This window comes from Acanthochromis polyacanthus, chromosome 8 (genome assembly GCF_021347895.1).
Source record: "Acanthochromis polyacanthus isolate Apoly-LR-REF ecotype Palm Island chromosome 8, KAUST_Apoly_ChrSc, whole genome shotgun sequence".
Lineage (NCBI taxonomy): Eukaryota > Metazoa > Chordata > Actinopteri > Pomacentridae > Acanthochromis > Acanthochromis polyacanthus.
This window is the reverse complement of record NC_067120.1, coordinates 18,428,168-18,447,067: the sequence shown is the minus strand read 5'-3', so window position 1 is coordinate 18,447,067 and position 18,900 is coordinate 18,428,168. Positions and strand designations below refer to the sequence as shown.

At 40.5% G+C, this 18,900-nt stretch overlaps 1 protein-coding gene across 1 annotated transcript in view; it reads right to left on the bottom strand.

Moving 5' to 3' along the window:
- Window positions 1–951: 951 nt before the first annotated feature.
- LOC110962629 (A disintegrin and metalloproteinase with thrombospondin motifs 20-like) overlaps window positions 952–18,900 on the bottom strand; it is an 88,250-nt gene continuing 70,301 nt past the window's right edge. The window contains 11 exon segments of the mRNA XM_051951959.1: window positions 952–3,348; window positions 3,631–3,735; window positions 3,848–3,939; window positions 7,612–7,745; window positions 7,895–7,989; window positions 8,079–8,173; window positions 9,005–9,134; window positions 9,326–9,526; window positions 10,508–10,678; window positions 11,585–11,758; window positions 15,633–15,800. Coding sequence (XP_051807919.1) covers window positions 3,259–3,348; window positions 3,631–3,735; window positions 3,848–3,939; window positions 7,612–7,745; window positions 7,895–7,989; window positions 8,079–8,173; window positions 9,005–9,134; window positions 9,326–9,526; window positions 10,508–10,678; window positions 11,585–11,758; window positions 15,633–15,800 — 1,455 coding nt within the window. The 3' untranslated portion in view covers window positions 952–3,258.

Below are 18,900 nucleotides of genomic sequence, written 5' to 3'. Positions count from 1 at the left end.
TTAACATCACAGGTTTAAAAAACATACTAACAGTATATACTATAACTATATACTACAGTATTAAAAGTAAAAGTATTTGGACTCCTAGATAGCTCAACTGGTTGAGTGAGCAACCCATGAAGAGGGTCTAGTCCCTGACGCAGTGGCCTGGGTTCAATTTCTGCTCACAGCCCGTTACTGCATGTCTGCCTCTCAGCTGTACCTATCTAATAAAAGGCCAAAAAAAAGTACTTTTAAAAGAAATGTCTCTTGTAACTGCTAGACTGTAACAGATCATATAATGATTATTATTACTCATGCATTCCTGTAAAAGCAGGATTTTAGTCTTGTAGTAACCCTAAACATCTGCACCTAAAATAATCTGAATTGAAATGCTCAGCCCTACCGTGACCTCACAAAGAAATGGATTTAGTCGTAATTCAAGACTTCATACACTAATGTTGAATGAAAATTGCAGACAATTCTAAGTGATGGCATCTACATATCCAAAAAGTCCAAACTCAACTTCATTATAACATCGTAACATTCTGCAAAAACACTTTTCTGGCCATTATTCAACACCATAATTCAGGAAAAGAAGGGGAGACTGCGCCGTATTTGTGCCGTACTTGTACATTTGTTTGGACACTGACTTGTTGACACTAATCTTGGATACCAAACTAATAAATTCCTTCTTCATTACAAATATTGCTGACCGAAATCGATGAAAACTGCAGCTTCAGTGGTTGGAGGAGACGTACAACTGCAAAGCATTCATTCTAGTTCACTATGTAATTAGACATTTGTGGTAAATGGCTATATATGAATTACAATACCAAGCTGTTTATTGTTTTTCGTTCTAAACCATTTCTGGAGTGGATATTTAATGTTGTAAAACCTGGCTTTAATTCAGAAAGTGTCGTAAAAAATGCTAAATGTCCTGCTCAAATCAAAGAAACACAAACAAACTGGTTTATCAACGATTCTGCTGAAAAGCATGTTTTATTCGTTCTTATCTTTTAACAGCATTAGTATAGTAGCAAGACATACAGTAGTTGTACGATTAGTAACCATAGCACCAGAATCATTCATTTCTTTTATACAGGCTACACACACACTGTCGGTACATACGATTCTTAAAAACATCTTTGGATAAAGCATGGCAAACAAGCACACCGTTTCTCTGTTCAGTACCAATGCCCATTCAATATTTAGCACGCTGTTTACAATTCAAGTATGAATATTAAAAATACACATATATCATAAGTTACAAATCTTAACGGTTATTACAAAAAAGAGAAACAAACAGGATTACATTTCTACAAAACTGATGGCACATAGTGCATCAAGTATTCTTTAAATTTCTGATACAGACCTCATAGCACAATTGACCATCATAAAAACGAATGATAGCCAAAGGTTTTCTAGCTGCTCATCGACTGTTATTATTTTTCAGCCATTCTTTAAATCAAAAGAAGCTGCATTGTCTGAGAAGAAACATAAATCTGCACCTATCTTCTAACTTTGGTTAAAGCTTAACATTAGCGTACCGCCGTGTTAGGTTGCTTGATCGTTGTAGCGGTCATGGAAAAAGTCCTTTATGATGAGTTAAGTCCTGCTCAAAGAGTGTTTTATCCGATAGATCTGGCCTTATTGCAGCTACATTAATAAGAGGAGTGGCATGCTTTAGAGGCAGACTGTACATCTGTACAAGAGACTCTGAAGCTCTGCCACAGCGAGTGTTATTCCTAAAGCCAGTGTTTTCCTTCTCAAGATTAGAGGTAATTCCAGTAGTTCAAAAGCACCATTCAAAAGATCCTCATTTAAGGTTAGTGGTTATGCTCTACAGAGACTTGGCTACGACCTATTTCAGCAAAGCAGACAACGGACAAAACATGCCAGACAATGGCTTCTCCGTTGGTAGTAGTCATTGTGCCACAACAAACAGAATATATCTACACGTCAATACAGAATAAATATGGTCGAACATAAATATATTACAACACATATCTCAACAGAGTATGGGTGTTTGTGAGAGGTAGGGGTTGCAGGCACCTACAGTAGGCCCGATGGAGGGTGTGAGGTGAGACATCACACCTGATACTGTGTCGCGTTGTAACAGACGAGAACTTGTGTGATGTAATTAAAGGGTATCACTACTAATAAACTAAAAATAAAACAAACACAAAAACCTAATACACGAGGAAACACTGGAATATTTCAGCTCTTTCCTTACAGCACTACTGTTGCGACAGTCGGAAGTCAGTGGACTGTCTACGTGGGTTTCAGTAGTTTTGTTAAATACCTGACAACAGATGAGAGCAGACAGACTCAAGAAATACACAACAATGAACACAAAAATGATCTGAGGTTGTTCTAAAGGGTCCTAATGTTCTGCTACAGTTTCACCTCTGGCCTGAGGCAGGTCAGAAGGATGTCAGGACTTAATTGCTTGATTGCTCTTTTTAGAAAGTGTTGAAGTCCAAACAAATTGTTGAACATTTTGAGAAATACATTTGCTTTCTTGCTGAGATTCAGACGAGAACATTGATAATACTCCCATATATGTTAACAGCAGCCAGTTAGCTCCGTGTTTTTTTTAATATATCACACTGTAAAACAACTATCCTCTATATTCCATTCCAGTGTCTGTGTATAGGAGTTCTTTATCAGACGAGATCTGCAACGACTGTTACATACGTGCTTTATGTTTCCTTTAATAATGTGTCACTGATTGCACGTTAGCTGGATCAGTGGCAGCTAAATTTTGACTTTGCTTTCAACAGACAGAATTTGATTCACACACTACCATAAGAAAAAGCTGTTTTTTTTTTTTTTTTTAAAAAAGATAAGACTTTTTCTCTTTAAGAGAGAGGAAAAGTTTGTGTTCCTGTTCTTTGTGTACTTGCTTTCCCAGTGTTTTAAAGTTCTGCATCCCTTGTCATGATACAAAAAATGCACAGAAAAAACACATTTTAGGTTCCGAAGCACAGATGTGCCTGATAGCCACTGCAAAACTGCTGGCAAGCAAATACAGCTGGCTCCTGGTCAGAGTTAACAGCTTGGATGAAAGATCCGTGTAGTACTGCTGTGTATGTAGTGTCTCGTCTGCTTTAGCTGCCATTTGGGAAACAGGGATGTTACTGTCGGATGATAATTTGTCAAACGCTTCTCCACCACACTCACAGATGACAACAGGAGCCAGCAAATCACTCTCATTGCATGTTCCTGGGCTCCCGTCTTCAGGATAAATTTAGGCGTTTGGTCTCTGCATGGCCCTCAGTGGACTTGAAGCAGTAGGCCGCTGTGAGCCTGGGGAATGCACTTCCCACAGAAACCACCACAGCGACCGTAGATTCTTGTTCCATCCTACGGAGAAAAAATGAGAGGAAAAAGTGGGCAAAGGGCAGCTTTTTATGCAGAGAATGGAAGCTGGATAAATGGTCAAATGTCAAAGGGGATTCCTGCTCAGTGAATCAGACACAAGTACAACATAGCAATTCAGATGACATTTTGGAACTGCAAACTCATTCCAAGACGCAGTAAACACATCCCAGTAAAATGGCAAGAGTATAATTTATTATGTAAATGTCACATAGTGTTAGTCATACTGAAGGAGACCAATAAATGGATTCACTTAAACCGTCTTACCTCAGATCTGTGGACCTTGACAGAGACATAGTTGCCCTGAGATATCCATTTGGTGGCCTGAGCCACTTTGAAGCCAGTGCCAATCAGATTAATACTGAACTGACCCTGAAAACACAGAATAAGTTATCTCAGAAAAGTTTTTTCAGGAGGAAGGTTGAGCGTATTCATATTTGCAGAAATACATCACACAAAACAGATGAGACGACGTGTCACCAACCTGTGGACACTTGGCTGCGCTATAACAATCTCCTGCTGTAGCGAAGGGCACCGGTCGACCAAGAGGAGTCTGGGAAAACTGGAGGTCTGTGACTGATAAACAGCAAAAGATACAAACAACAGTCACAATGTGCAACAGCAGACGTAAACACAGACTGAAAACATCTGCTCAAAGGAAAGTAACCACACAGATAGCTGCAGAAAATCAGCAAATACACTTTATGCAATGAAACTTTATTGCAGGGTTGATGTCACGTCTTGTCACTTTGCCAGGTTGTTTCTGAAGGCATTTTCCACTAAAAGGTTCTCACAGTGAAGCTGGAGTTTACACACGTGGACAAAATTGTTGGTACCCCTCAGTTAAAGAAGGAAAAACCCACAATTCTCACTGAAATCACTTGAAACTCACAAAAGTAACAATAAATAAAAATTTATTGAAAATTAAATAATCAAAAACAGCCATTACTTTTGAATTGTTGATTAACATAATTATTTAAAAAAACAAACTAATGAAACAGGCCTGGACAAAAATGATGGTACCTCTATAAAAGATTGAAAACTATTTGACCAGAGTGACATGATTAACTCAGGTGTGTCATTTAATTGACATCACAGGTGTTTCCAAACTCATAATCAGTCAGTCTGCCTATTTAAAGGGAGACAAGTAGTCACCCTGCTGTTTGGTGAAAAGGTGTGTACCACACTGAACATGGACAACAGAAAGCGAAGGAGAGAATTGTCCCAGGACATCCAAAAAAAATTATAGACAAACATCTTAAAGGTAAAGGCTATAAGACCATCTCTAAACAGCTTGAAGTTCCTGTGACAACAGTGGCTCATATTATTCAGAAGTTCAAGACCCACGGGACAGTAGCCAACCTCCCTGGACGTGGCCGCAAGAGGAAAATTGATGACAAATTGAAGAGACGGATCGTTGGAATTGTATCCAAAGAGCCCAGAGCAACCTCCAAAGAAATTAAAGGTGAACTCCAAGGCCAAGGTACATCAGTGTCAGATCGCACCATTCGTCGTTGTTTGAGTCAAAGTGGACTTCATGGGAGACGACCAAGGAGGACACCACTGCTGAAAAAAACTCATAAAAAAGCCAGACTGGAATTTGCAAAAATGCATGTTGACAAGCCACAAAGCTTCTGGGAGAATGTCCTTTGGACAGATGAGACCAAACTGGAGCTTTTTGGTCAGGCACATCAACTCTATGTTCATAGACTCAAAAACCAAGCATACGAAGAAAAGAACACTGTCCCTACGGTGAAACATGGAGGAGGCTCAGTAATGTTTTGGGGCTGCTTTGCTGCATCTGGCACAGGGTGTCTTGAAAGTGTGCAAGGTACGATGAAATCTGAAGACTATCAAGGTATTCTGGAGAGAAATGTGCTGCCTAGTGTCAGAAAGCTTGGTCTCAGTCGCAGGTCATGGGTCTTCCAACAGGACAACGATCCAAAACACACAGCCAAAAACACCCAAGAATGGCTGAGAGAAAAGCGTTGGACTATTCTAAAGTGGCCTTCTATGAGCCCAGATCTGAATCCCATTGAACATATGTGGAAGGAGCTGAAACATGCCATTTGGAGAAGACACCCATCAAACCAGAGACAACTGGAGCTGTTTGCTCATGAGGAGTGGGCCAAAATACCTGTTGACAGCTGCAGAACGCTCATTGACAAATACAGAAATCGTTTAATTGCAGTGATTGCCTCAAAAGGTTGTGCAACAAAATATTAAGTTATGGGTACCATCATTTTTGTCCAGCCCTATTTCATTAGTTTGTTTTTTTTAAATAATTATGTTAATCAACAATTCAAAAGTGATGGCTGATTTTGATTATTTAATTTTCAATAAATTTTTATTTATTGTTACTTTTGTGAGTTTCAAGTGATTTCAGTGAGAATTGTGGGTTTTTCCTTCTTTAACTGAGGGGCACCAACAATTTTGTCCACGTGTGTAGATGTTGAAAGAGTAACAAAATAAGGTATCAAAACCAAATTAACCTTCTGAAGCCCAAACTGTTTCTTTGTGTTTAGTCACTGTGGACTCATCTTTTACTATAATGTAAAGAAACAGCACAAACATGTGCAGAAGTACAGAGAAGTCAAAAATCTTACTATGTAATATGCCATAGACATAATGCAATAAATTATGTTATAAAAATGTGCACTATATGCCCTCAGGTGTTAATTACAATAATAATGGAAAACATGGTGACTGTACATTTTTTTATATATATTTTGCGGTTTACATTTTTAATTTTTTCCATATTTGTCTTTAGTGTATTCTGAGTAAACAGCCTGCAGTTCAAGCACAGGTCAGCTGAGAAGTCACTGAATATTTTCCATACGACAGTTTGGCACAGTTGAGTCACTAATGGCTTCATTATTGCAGTGAGCAGCACAGAATTCTTTGTCTTTTCCAGAATCTGGTTTAAGCAAGCAGTGTATATATTGGCAATTTTCAAATGAGATGTGGAGTGATATTAATGAAATACTTTAAGCTCAGATTTGGCTAAGATTCCCAATGAACCATCATCTCACAGATGAATAGTTAAAAGACTGTTGGTGAGTAGAAAATCTTACAATTCTTTCTGATTTTACAGTTTGTGACTTTGATAAATTATGTAGTTTTTAAAATACCTACATGTATCTCAAGCCCACCAGCAGGTTGTGGGCTTCACAGGGTTAAATCCTTTGACAGGTCTATTAAAGTTCTGTTTGAAATGCTATGCTAGCATTAATGATTACCTGATTGCTTTATGAACTGCAAGAAGGGACAACGCATATGAACCGAGGTATTTTACTGACAGGTAACCAGATCCGAGCAGATTATCAATTCCATGCGAGAAATGACTGTGTAACTCAAACCTTGATCTTGCATTTTGAAGCCAATCAGTCTAAACCCTGTTCCCCCGAGTCCTCTATTCTGATTTGTCATTTTCCGTTCATCCTGCATCACCACACGTTAGCCGTGACCGGTGCCTTTTCCTGCCCCGCCTTTGCGTCGCCTGCATGTCGATAAAGTTTACAAGATGTGCAAGGCATGCCGAATTAGCGCCTCTTCATAATCTTCCCTTCATCTTGAACTCATTACTTCCCCCCCTCAGCTCTCTTCAAGCCACCTGAAAGCCAAATGAGCAGGGTCCAGAGGGAGGGTGGGAACACGTGCTGTCAGGACCCAGACGAGACGGAGGGGATGGGAGGATGACGGCGAAGGTACTAATCCATCTTGCCAACACACACCGTACACTAAATCCACATTCTCTAATCAAAGACAGACTTGGCCACAACAGTGCAGGTGGAGCCGGCTGTAATAATGAGCACAGGAACATGGCCCGAAGATGTGTGTGTTTGGACGCACACAAGTATGAGTAAGTGTTTGATACTGATGCAACTGGATGCACGGATGTGTGTTCGCTCACACTTTGTCTGTCTGTGCTGTCTGAGTAAGCACACACGTCTGTATGTGCACGAATGCATTCCTTTATTCTCCTGCTCACATGTTTGGACCAACAGGCCTGGTTTCAAGTCCTCCCTTAGTGATGTGAACGCAGAGTGCTGAAAGGTCATTACTTTGATTTCAGAGCAGAGAGTGTGAGTGTGAGCAGCGCTTACTGCACGCGGAAAGCCCCGGCTTTAGGATGAGGCGTTATTAGCACTACGGGATGAGGGGTGTTAGGATTAAAACAACACTGCTGTGTGGTCTCTTGACAGTAGAAAAAGAGAGCAGTAAAGCAATCAAGCAGTAATTACGCACTCATGATTCTCAGGGAGCTCAGGTCCACACGAACTTTGTGGAAGAGTGTGTATCCTGCTGCTGAGTAGTCGTTCCTACAGTTGCAATCTTGTCTCCTGCTGCCGTTATACGGGCATTCAAAGGGGTTCAGCAACCTGTGTGTTAAACATGATGTGTCAGGTTGATTTGAGACAAAGCTCTCCTATAAAAACTGGATTTCAGACACCCAGCGTTACCCACATTTACACATTACATAATCTTCCACGAAGCTGCAGTGAATCACAGCTCCAGAGGTCATACACACCTGTGCCCGTACACCTCCGAGTAGTTGTCAGTCTGACCGCTACGCAAGGTCACATACTCCTTGGGGAACTCAGTCTGCATCTCAGCACAGTAAATCTGAGGCCAAACACATTGAGACAAGAGATGTGAAAACTGCTGGTTGAGTCACAATGTGTGCAGGACTAGCTCTGACTGAAAACACACACCTGTAGGATCCTGGACTTGACTTTGATATAGTATTCCCCATCTATCCTCACACCCTGCCTCATCTGGACCTCACGGCAGGAGGTGAACAACTGGCCTGGGAGAGGAAATAGGAAAGGAGGAATGAAAGATGTTAGTGCAACAGCAACGTAGCAGAATATAATTCCTCAACACTGAGGTCAACAGCTTTTAAAAGATGTGATGTTTAGCAATTCCACTTGTGAAAGTTTGGACATAACTTTTTTGTCCAGAAATGCCAGAAAGATTGCAAAGTCCAATAAACTGAACATGTCTATAAAGAAAAGGCCTGCGACCTGGTTCTTTTTTTTCTTCTGCAGTGTTGTTGTTTCCCTCCTCTGTAGTGCTGTGGAGCTAATATCATGCTGATTAGCTGATTAAAATTAATACTAGACCACAGAACTGGCTGTCACCCGAGCATATCATTTTAATTTTGCCAGTGCCTGCCTTGGCAGAAGCCAAGTTGGGAATGATTAGCCCAGTGTGCCAGTGCTGAAACATTCAAAATGTGGGGGAGCAAACCTGCAGACTTTGGCCCGCTGTTTTAAAGCACTGCAGGTTCACAGAGAAGGCCGCCTCAATCACGGCACAGACCCCCGAGAGGTTCTGCCTGACTGTCCATGTCACAATTTGAAGTAAAGTGCTGACTACCTATTTATTGTTCCACTCAGTAATCACTCCAAGAGGCTTTAACTGTTCTGCGTAATGTGTAAAAACAAAGCAAAAAGTTGCGTGTCTGTAAACACAATCTGATACGGCTTTGGCTGCAACATACAGCACAGTCAATTTAATGTTATTACTGCACACATTCCATGTTGGCAGGGAGCACTACAGGGATCAGAAAAGTTGGAAAAGACTGTAGATTCCTGAGTTATGTACTTAACAGCTAAACAAAAGAGGAATGACTCACATTCTCTGTCCTGACATGCAGCTTGAGACTCAGGTCTTTCTGACGGACGGCAGTGTTTGGACATTTGGCCTTTGGAGGTCACACACTCCACTCTGCGCTCCATCACTCCTGCCCCACAGGTCTGCGAGCACTGGAGCAAACACACACACAAATGAGTGTCCACACACAGCAATAAAACAACTGACAAATAAGCTCCGATCCAAATCCGCAAATGAGATTTCATGGCGCAACGCAAAAATGCACAAGTCACTAAAATGTTTTGTGAAAACAGCGATTAGCTGGAGAGGATTGTCTCGCCGCCTAACAACGTTTCTCTTTCACCTTGCTCCACGGGCCAACTTTCCAGTAGGCCGTGTACGGGCAGTCGGTGAGGAGGCACGGCCGGGTGCCTGGAGGGTGGGGCTCAGGGCAGTTAGTGCTGGCAAAGGAGGACTGAGCGTACGAGCGCTGACCGCGAGAGGGGGGCATCATGGAGCAGGAGACGATACGCTGCTGGTAGCCGACACCGCAACTGGCAGAGCACTGAGCCACACAAACACAATGACAGTCAAAAACACTGGCAGGAGAAAGTGTACACAGTAATAGTAACACGAAATACAGAAGTGGAGTTTTTTATCTGGGTCTGAGTAGTACTAATTATGAGAGTATGTAATGTGACTCATATAAATATCTTTTTCCCTTTCATAAGCCTTTTTGTACCTCATGTAGATTTTATATGTGTAGAAACAATGAGTTAGTTAAGTTGGTTAAATTATAATTAAATCAGTAGTGGATATCAAAAGTTTTAATGCTTTATTTCTTTTAAAAAAATTGAATAAAAAGCCCAAAATTTATTATTGCCCCTTTTCATGAGCTAAGCTTGTTGTGCACATTAGGTAATTCAGTGTTAAAGGTTTTATTGAGCGTAAAAAAAGTAGATTTTTTTAAACCCCTTACAGCAACACTTTAAAAAAAGTAGACCATTAATTTACCATTACTGTCATCTAAACATTGTCACACTCAGCATAGACGGTATACAAACAATCCAAGTTATGGCAGAAGAACCAGGGACAGTGTCTTTTCTTTAAATTCACATACTGAAATTATATACATTTTTTCTAGTAGCGGCTAATGTAGTCTCAGACCTCAGGGCTCAAACATCAGCAACAAGCTACAAAGGTCTGGAAATCTCTCTTCTTTGATTGTCAAACTTGTAGTTTTCACCTTGAACTGATGTTTGATCAGATTTTTCCACATGTGCACTTGCAACTTACAAGCCTGTAAGCAGATTTTTATGCAGAAAACAGCTGGTTCCAGCTTCTCAAAGGAGAGAATCTGCTGCTTTTCTTATTATATCATTTTAAATAGAGTACTTTGGGGCATTGAACTGCCGATTGGGATAGTCACCTTCATCTCTGAGAATGTGGGATGAGCTCTTACTACTATTTCTTTCCATTTTATCGGAATAATAAATAATTGAAAACAATATCACTGGCTGTGACTTATTTCTTCTTTCATTCCCACCTGTGACCATTCGCCTGTTATCCACATGTAGTGACAGGGCGCCTCTTTGCATGGCTGAAGCTGGGAAGGCTGGGACGACGGCTCACAGTAATCATCCTGGGCGGGCGTCATCCCCGGGCCCATGCACCCCACCTTCCTGCTTCTCACGCCTTTTCCACATGTTGCGTTGCACTAAAAGCAAAATCCAACAGAGGGAGAGGTCAGTAAGGGTGGAGAGGAGCTTGCAGAGGGGAGGCAGTGTTGCACTTTCTGCAAAAACATCACTAACTTCTCAAGATTCCAGCTTGTCCCTTTCATTCTCCAGAGACCAACAAATGCACAATTTTTATTATGCAAAGATTTACACAAATGGAGAAAACTGAGTGCTGTGCGACAATTCCAAACATGTGCTCTGGCCGATAATGTTACCATAAAAGACAAATGTTAAGATGGTTTCCGTCAGTCGTGACTTATTGGAGTATCACAAAGTTGTGATATGAACCACACATTTCAAGTTAATTCATGTAAAGAGTCTGCTGAGCGTGGATTTTATGACGGTTTCTTTGTATTTCATGAGAACAGAGAAGATTTCAGGGCGAAACTGTAAAAGAAAGGAGGCTGTAAGTTCTCGAGGCAACACAGACAGGAATCTGAATACTGCAAACATTCCAGCAGGAGGACACACTGCTATGTCCCTACATGGTGCCCCTCTTTTATGCGTGGCTTTTGAGGACAAAGCACATGACATTAAAGAAAGATGAGCTGAGAGGAAAACAGTCTGCTAGCGTGACACTGAACAGGGACATTCAGCAGGACAAAGGAATGATGGCCATCAGCACTTTGAGGTTTGATACTGTACGATGCACTGACTGATGGTTATCAGTAAAGCCCTCACGACTGACGCAAGAGATCAAAGATACCTGCAGGTCGTCCTTTAATGGTGCAGACAGAGAGGGGGAAAGCGGAGATCTCAGCCAATAAAAAACCTTAATAAGGCGGTTAAACTTCTGTACATCTGTTTCACACTGGGAGACTGAGCAAAGGAAATGGGGAGTCACAGATAGGAAGAAAGAAGATATAAAAAGAGTCCCTGCTTACTTCTTCCCATTCACCAGCAACCCAAGTGTAATGTGTGCATTCTGCAGTCTGGCACGGCCGAACAAAGGGAGGACGTGTGCGAGAGTCACAGAGATCCTCGCTGATTCGTCCAGCGCCCTTCAGCCTGCAGTAAACGTCTCGGTTCTGAACTCCATCTCCACAGGTGGCAGAACACTGTTAAGAAACAGAATACACATCAGATTGAGAACAAAAGGCTGCAAATGGAAAACGTTGGGTATGACATGCTTGTTTTGGTATTTGTCATGTTTTACAACACCAGGGATATCACACACCATAAGCACAGAATTTATTTTCCTGCCATCCCAACCTCAGTTCTGTCTCAGAAATAAATTCTACTCAGCATGTGAAAACATCTGTCCTCTGTGTGGCTCTGGAGAAAGCTATCCAAAGTGAATTATCCTGATTATGTCATCGGGATTGTACTGGTTTGGGCTTGGAGACATTGTGAACAGAAAGTCTGTGGTACAAACTGAAGCGCAGGGTTTAAAACAAGTGGGCATGTCAAGCCAGCATTAAGTTGCATTTTGGGAAAAGTGGGCTCCACTGTTTTCGAAGCATGACTTGTTTCATTAACTAACAAAGCCTCATGACATTACCTGGTTTTCTGAAGAAAGATTATAAAGCTTAGTGCGGCGGCTCCAGCCAAAACTGTCTTTATGTCTTGGCAGTGCCTGTCTCACACTTGGTTAATCCAAACAAAGTGTTGGAGCGTGAGAACGGTACCAAGGTGTCACTAAAATAATTTAACTTAAGTGTGTATAACTTTAAGCCATCCATCCTCCTCATCTCTGTCCATGAACAGGGAAATTTGCTGTAGAGACTATTACATCTTTTTGTACCAGGCTATAAACTTGTTTAGTTCTGCTCTAAAGTTGGGTATTTTAACATGGGGGTCTATGGGGAGATGCTCACTTTTGCCGACAGCCTCAAGTGGCTAGTCCAGGACCTGCAGGTTTTTGCACTGCCATGTTGGCTTCACTTTTTTCTTACAATGTAGCATACCCATTTCTAAATTGCTAAGACCCCTGATTTAAGTGATGCTATGCAGCTTTTGATCAACAGCAGTCACTGTGGCCACAAGGGACGATTTCAGTACATAGCACGGTAAATGTTCCTACATTTTCCAAGTTGCTCTTTGTTTGGTTTCCTTAAAAATATCATCATCAGAAATGTAAGTCAGAGAATGAAAATGACCGTAAACAAGCCACTATATACACACATGATGAGGAAAGTTACTTTAGCACATTTGATTAATAGCTATTAATCCTGCAAAATTTGTCTTAATTCTGAACATTAGCCAACATAAGTTACTGGCTAAGTCATGCTATATATATATATATATATATATATATATATATATATATATATATATATATATATATATATATATATATATATATATATACTGACTGATGGTGCAAATTAATATCAACTCAAGTTCTTATTTCCAAGTGGAAAATTGTGTGAATTTGTCTTGCAAAAATTTCAGTATTTCAAAATGTTTGTTTGGTGTGCCGCATCTAGATCTGCTGCCTTGATGCTTGTGTTCAATGCACTTAATAAATCCAAAGCTAGTTTGATGCTTCTTTGTGAGCCGCACATCTGAGATCACACAAAGGTCTATCTCAGACATCTCTTTGATGTGCTTTGAGAAGCATACCTGCATGCAGAGGAAGTACTCTGCAAGGCTTGAGCTGATCAGGCTGATTTCTCTGCAACCTCCACTCTAAACCTCAAAGAACAGTGTCAGGCCTCATTTGTTTCACACAGTTGGAAAATCTGTGAATTATACGGCAAGGATCCAATTTCCAGAAACTTGCTTTGTTTGCTGCAATTGCGCGTTATCATTGCAGAGTAAGTGGTTGGATATGAAGGGGCAAGTCCTTGAGTTTGGAAAGAGAACAGAAAGTACTGGAAGAAATCTGACCTTCAAATCATAAAATGTCCTTTTTTTTAAAAAAGATTGTACTAAGCATGAAAATAGAACCTGCTGTTGAAATGATCCTGGAAACCTGATTCTGTAAGACGTGCAGTTATTTTTTCAGAGACAGTGAGGACAGCATGAAACTATACATGAAAAATGAGGAGACTATTTCATGATTTTTAATGCTACTGAGTCAGCAGCTTCAGCTTTAAATGGTCAGTTTAACCAGATCACTAAATATGTTTTCCTACTCACTTTTGGGCATACCATACCTTGCAGATGATATATATTTTTGGGCAGTAAAGGTAAATTTAGCTGTGTTTGTGCTGCGACCGGCACTGAAAATGTATATTTAAATTTTATATTTATTTGGTATTTTAAAGTCCCCATCTGGTTGTCAATTAAATCTTTGAAAATTAATCTCTGTATATAAAAAATATATATTTAGGAGTTTCTTTTCATGAAAATAATGCCTTCTTATCATAAATGGCTAAGATGTAAAGCCACCCTGTTGTTTCCTTTATAATTTGCAGATCTATAAATAAACCCTCTCTCCACACTCAGTTCTTCCAACTCGGTGCAGCTCAGCACACCAGCTCGCCTACAATTCTACTCAAATAGTGAAAAACTACTCTACAATACACAATGGAAAGCTTAAATACTAGAGTGATTCAGCCATACATATTTGATGCACACATATAAGATTCTTAGGCTTGTTGACATAATAATCCTGGATATATGTATCTCTGTTAATAAGATTGTCATTAAAAAAGCAGCATATGCAAGAGTTTTTTTAAAAATTAAAGTCGAAGGGGATCTTTTAAAATACATTTTCAATGCTGCACAAACTAAATATTGTTGAAGACATATTTTATCGGAATTTGGAACAACCAACCTTCAAACTGGAATTAAGGATTTTATACTGAACATATGTGGTTGTGGCAGCACAAATAGTAAGAGAATGATTCTTGTGTCCTTGAGCATAAGTAAAAATCTCGATAGGAAACCTCCACCTCTCCATCTCCTCCAACATGTTGCCCATTACTCCCCCAGTCAAAGGTGACTGAGAAGGCCACGTAGCTGAGGAATAACTCAAACATTGGGTGCTGAGGTTTCAAAGTTGTCACATGCATTTATATTAAGATAAAAAACATGTTTTTATGCACTAGTTAAGGATTTCATGGTTGCTGCTGGTACGTGGAGGAAGATGATTGCTTCCAGATACCGGAGAGAGAAAAAAGTGAGACGGGGGGTAGGAGGAGGACACCCTCGAAGAGTGGGGAGTGGAAGGAGGGAGGCAGAGATTTACATTTTAGACTCTAGGTATACTGAAGATGGAAAAATCTTCTGATTGGATCAGCTAAGAAGGTTAGCAAAAGACATGCTGTAGTGTTAGCATATTCAGGTGACGCGAGCCTTTAGATGTGAAATATGAGCAAAGCCTACATCTTCTCACTCCTGAACAGCCTTTGCCCTACTAGTGTCCAGTTAGTGCAGAAACTGTGTGATTCACTTTTTATGGAAGGCCAAGGTTGGCTGCATCTCTACAATTCTACAATCTTCTTTTATACAAGCGACGTACATCTGAGAGTAGACACAACACAAGCAAGGATCTAGCTAGGAGAAAACAACCTGGATAAGTGCCATAAAACAAGTTCAAGTGTGATCTGGATCTAAGTGTTTATCACATCTCATTTAGGCAGGTTTTTATGTATGTGGTCAGTGTGTGGTATGATAAAAAGCTTTGCTTGCTGTACATAAAACTGTAGATTACTCTACACAAAGATTTTAGCATCTCGTCTGAATATTTCAAACCTGAAATATAAATGTCAAGTGCACTACGTAAACAGTTTTGCAAATCCAGCTTGTGGTGTTTAGTTCACACTTGAGGAAATGGGGCATTAATCCTGAACAAGAATAAACTGAGCTGTGATTGGACAGGTGCTCTGTGTGTACATGTCCTACATCTGCAATCCTCTGGGAAGCTCTTGGCTGTGTTTGTGCTTGTGTCTCAGCTGCTAGCTGCGGTTACTGATAGTTTGGTTCCAATGAGGTTCAGGCTATTATCTAACCCAGGGGAGACGGCCAGTAGAACAAACATACCTCCCTCCACCTGTTGGCTTTCCAACTGGGGCATCCTCGAGCGCGGCAGGCCTTCTGGGTCCGCGGCCGAGGCAGATGACTGCAGTGATCCTCTTCTATTTTGGTTTGGTTCTGATAAACACAGGCTATCTCCCGCTGCTTGGTCCCTCGACCACAGCTCACTGAACACTGGGGAGGGAAGAGGAGAGAAGGGGGATGGGTGTTGGTTAGAGAACAAGAGAAAAGTAGGACATATTAGCAAAGTCCAGTTCATAACTCATGTTCATAGTTACAAATGTGCAAATATAATACACACGTGGACAAAATTGTTGGTACCCCTCAGTTAAAGAAGGAAAAACCCACAGTTCTCACTGAAATCACTTGAAACTCACAAAAGTAACAATAAATAAAAATTTATTGAAAATTAAATAATCAAAAACAGCCATTACTTTTGAATTGTTGATTAACATAATTATTTAAAAAAACAAACTAATGAAATAGGGCTGGACAAAAATGATGGTACCTCTATAAAAGATTGAAAACTATTTGACCAGAGTGACATGATTAACTCAGGTGTGTCATTTAATTGACATCACAGGTGTTTCCAAACTCATAATCAGTCAGTCTGCCTATTTAAAGGGAGACAAGTAGTCACCCTGCTGTTTGGTGAAAAGGTGTGTACGACACTGAACATGGACAACAGAAAGCGAAGGAGAGAATTGTCCCAGGACATCAGAAAAAAAATTATAGACAAACATCTTAAAGGTAAAGGCTATAAGACCATCTCTAAACAGCTTGAAGTTCCTGTGACAACACTGGCTCATATTATTCAGAAGTTCAAGACCCACGGGACAGTAGCCAACCTCCCTGGACGTGGCCGCAAGAGGAAAATTGATGACAAATTGAAGAGACGGATCGTTGGAATTGTATCCAAAGAGCCCAGAGCAACCTCCAAAGAAATTAAAGGTGAACTCCAAGGCCAAGGTACATCAGTGTCAGATCGCACCATTCGTCGTTGTTTGAGCCAAAGTGGACTTCATGGGAGACGACCAAGGAGGACACCACTGCTGAAAAAAACTCATAAAAAAGCCAGACTGGAATTTGCAAAAATGCATGTTGACAAGCCACAAAGCTTCTGGGAGAATGTCCTTTGGACAGATGAGACCAAACTGGAGCTTTTTGGTAAGGCACATCAACTCTATGTTCGTAGATTCAAAAACCAAGCATACGAAGAAAAGAACACTGTCCCTACGGTGAAACATGGAGGAGGCTCAGTAATGTTTTGGGGCTGCTTTGCTGCATCTGGCACAGGGTGTCTTGAAAGTGTGCAAGGTACGATGAAATCTGAAGACTATCAAGGCATTCTGGAGAGAAATGTGCTGCCTAGTGTCAGAAAGCTTGGTCTCAGTCGCAGGTCATGGGTCTTCCAACAGGACAACGATCCAAAACACACAGCCAAAAACACCCAAGAATGGCTGAGAGAAAAGCGTTGGACTATTCTAAAGTGGCCTTCTATGAGCCCAGATCTGAATCCCATTGAACATATGTGGAAGGAGCTGAAACATGCCATTTGGAGAAGACACCCATCAAACCTGAGACAACTGGAGCTGTTTGCTCATGAGGAGTGGGCCAAAATACCTGTTGACAGCTGCAGAACGCTCATTGACAAATACAGAAATCATTTAATTGCAGTGATTGCCTCAAAAGGTTGTGCAACAAAATATTAAGTTATGGGTACCATCATTTTTGTCCAGCCCTATTTCATTAGTTTGTTTTTTTAAATAATTATGTTAATCAACAATTCAAAAGTGATGGCTGATTTTGATTATTTAATTTTCAATAAATTTTTATTTATTGTTCCTTTTGTGAGTTTCAAGTGATTTCAGTGAGAATTGTGGGTTTTTCCTTCTTTAACTGAGGGGTACCAACAATTTTGTCCACGTGTGTAAAATCAGATACTACATGAAGTTTGAGCTACTAATTCATTATCAAATTTCTTGATGAATTAACTTTTTTCTTGGTTAAATTAAGTGAACTGACCAAAGAAATCGTGGATACAGCATAAAGCTGCTCCAGAGTGTGTGGACTACTGACTGGAACCAGGTCACTATCTCTGGAAAGACATTTTGCTACTGGATTTTTCTTTAAAAAAAAATCAATGCAACAAATTCCATGAACCAAAACTCTCATTCACACACAGCTGATCATCATGTTTTTATATTTTGAGCCAAATAATCAGTAAAAAAAACGAGAACATAACCACAGACCAAAGGCCATAAACACTGTCAACAAACTGTCTCTTTCAGTCCTATAGTATATACAGGATTTAGTAGAACAGCACCTGGTGCTCCCCACAACTTCCTTATAGCATTTCATGGCCAACTGGACACACTGCAAACAAATTTAACTAAACAACCCAAATGGATTTTACGAAAACCTTCTGTCAAACACTGACACGCTGATGGAAAGCAGCCAAGTGTTGAACCTGTAAACAGAAGAATCACTTCTAGGGCTGCTGTGAATGGCAGAGGACGAGGCAAGAAGAAGAGACGGATGCAGAGCGAAACATAGATGCACAAGCATGGCGAGACAATCATCTGGTAACAATAAGGAACCTAGAAATACTTCAGAAACGCTGGACAATGAGGAAGAAGAAGAGGAAAAAAACGTAATGAATAAAAACCAGACACCCCGATGAGAGCTCTGAAAAAAGCTTTAGCCTGAGATGGTAGATGAAAATATTCGGGGGACGTCGGTCCCCATGAGGCCAGACAGCAATTAGGGTGCCTATTTCTGCTTGACGAGTGAGCGCCCCTATACAAAGCCACTCCAAAAATGGGGTGCCGGAATCAAATACACAAAATGAGGTTTCATTTTGTCTTAGCATATTTTCCAGTCCAGATAATGAACATAATATTGCATTGTCCTCTAATTATGATCTCAGTATATTGCATAACCCCAAACGGGATCTTTTTTATTTTTCTGTGTGTGCTCATGGTGCAGCTCATATCACAGATGATGACCTATGGAATTTGCCAATGAGGATTTTCCTTGTGCTACGCTTTCTAGGAGCTGAAGGAGTCATTGTATTTTAACTGTGTAATTTTGGAACTGTGTTTTGTATTTTCTGCTGCCTATCTTAGTGAGGACTCCTTTGAACAAGAGGTTCTAAATCTCAATGGGATGTCTCCTGGTTAAATGAAGGCTAATAATAACATTAGTAATAAAGGACATGTTTCCCCGCTTTAAAAAGTGGGCTGATCGAGTTTAAGCATCCGTTTGAATCCCT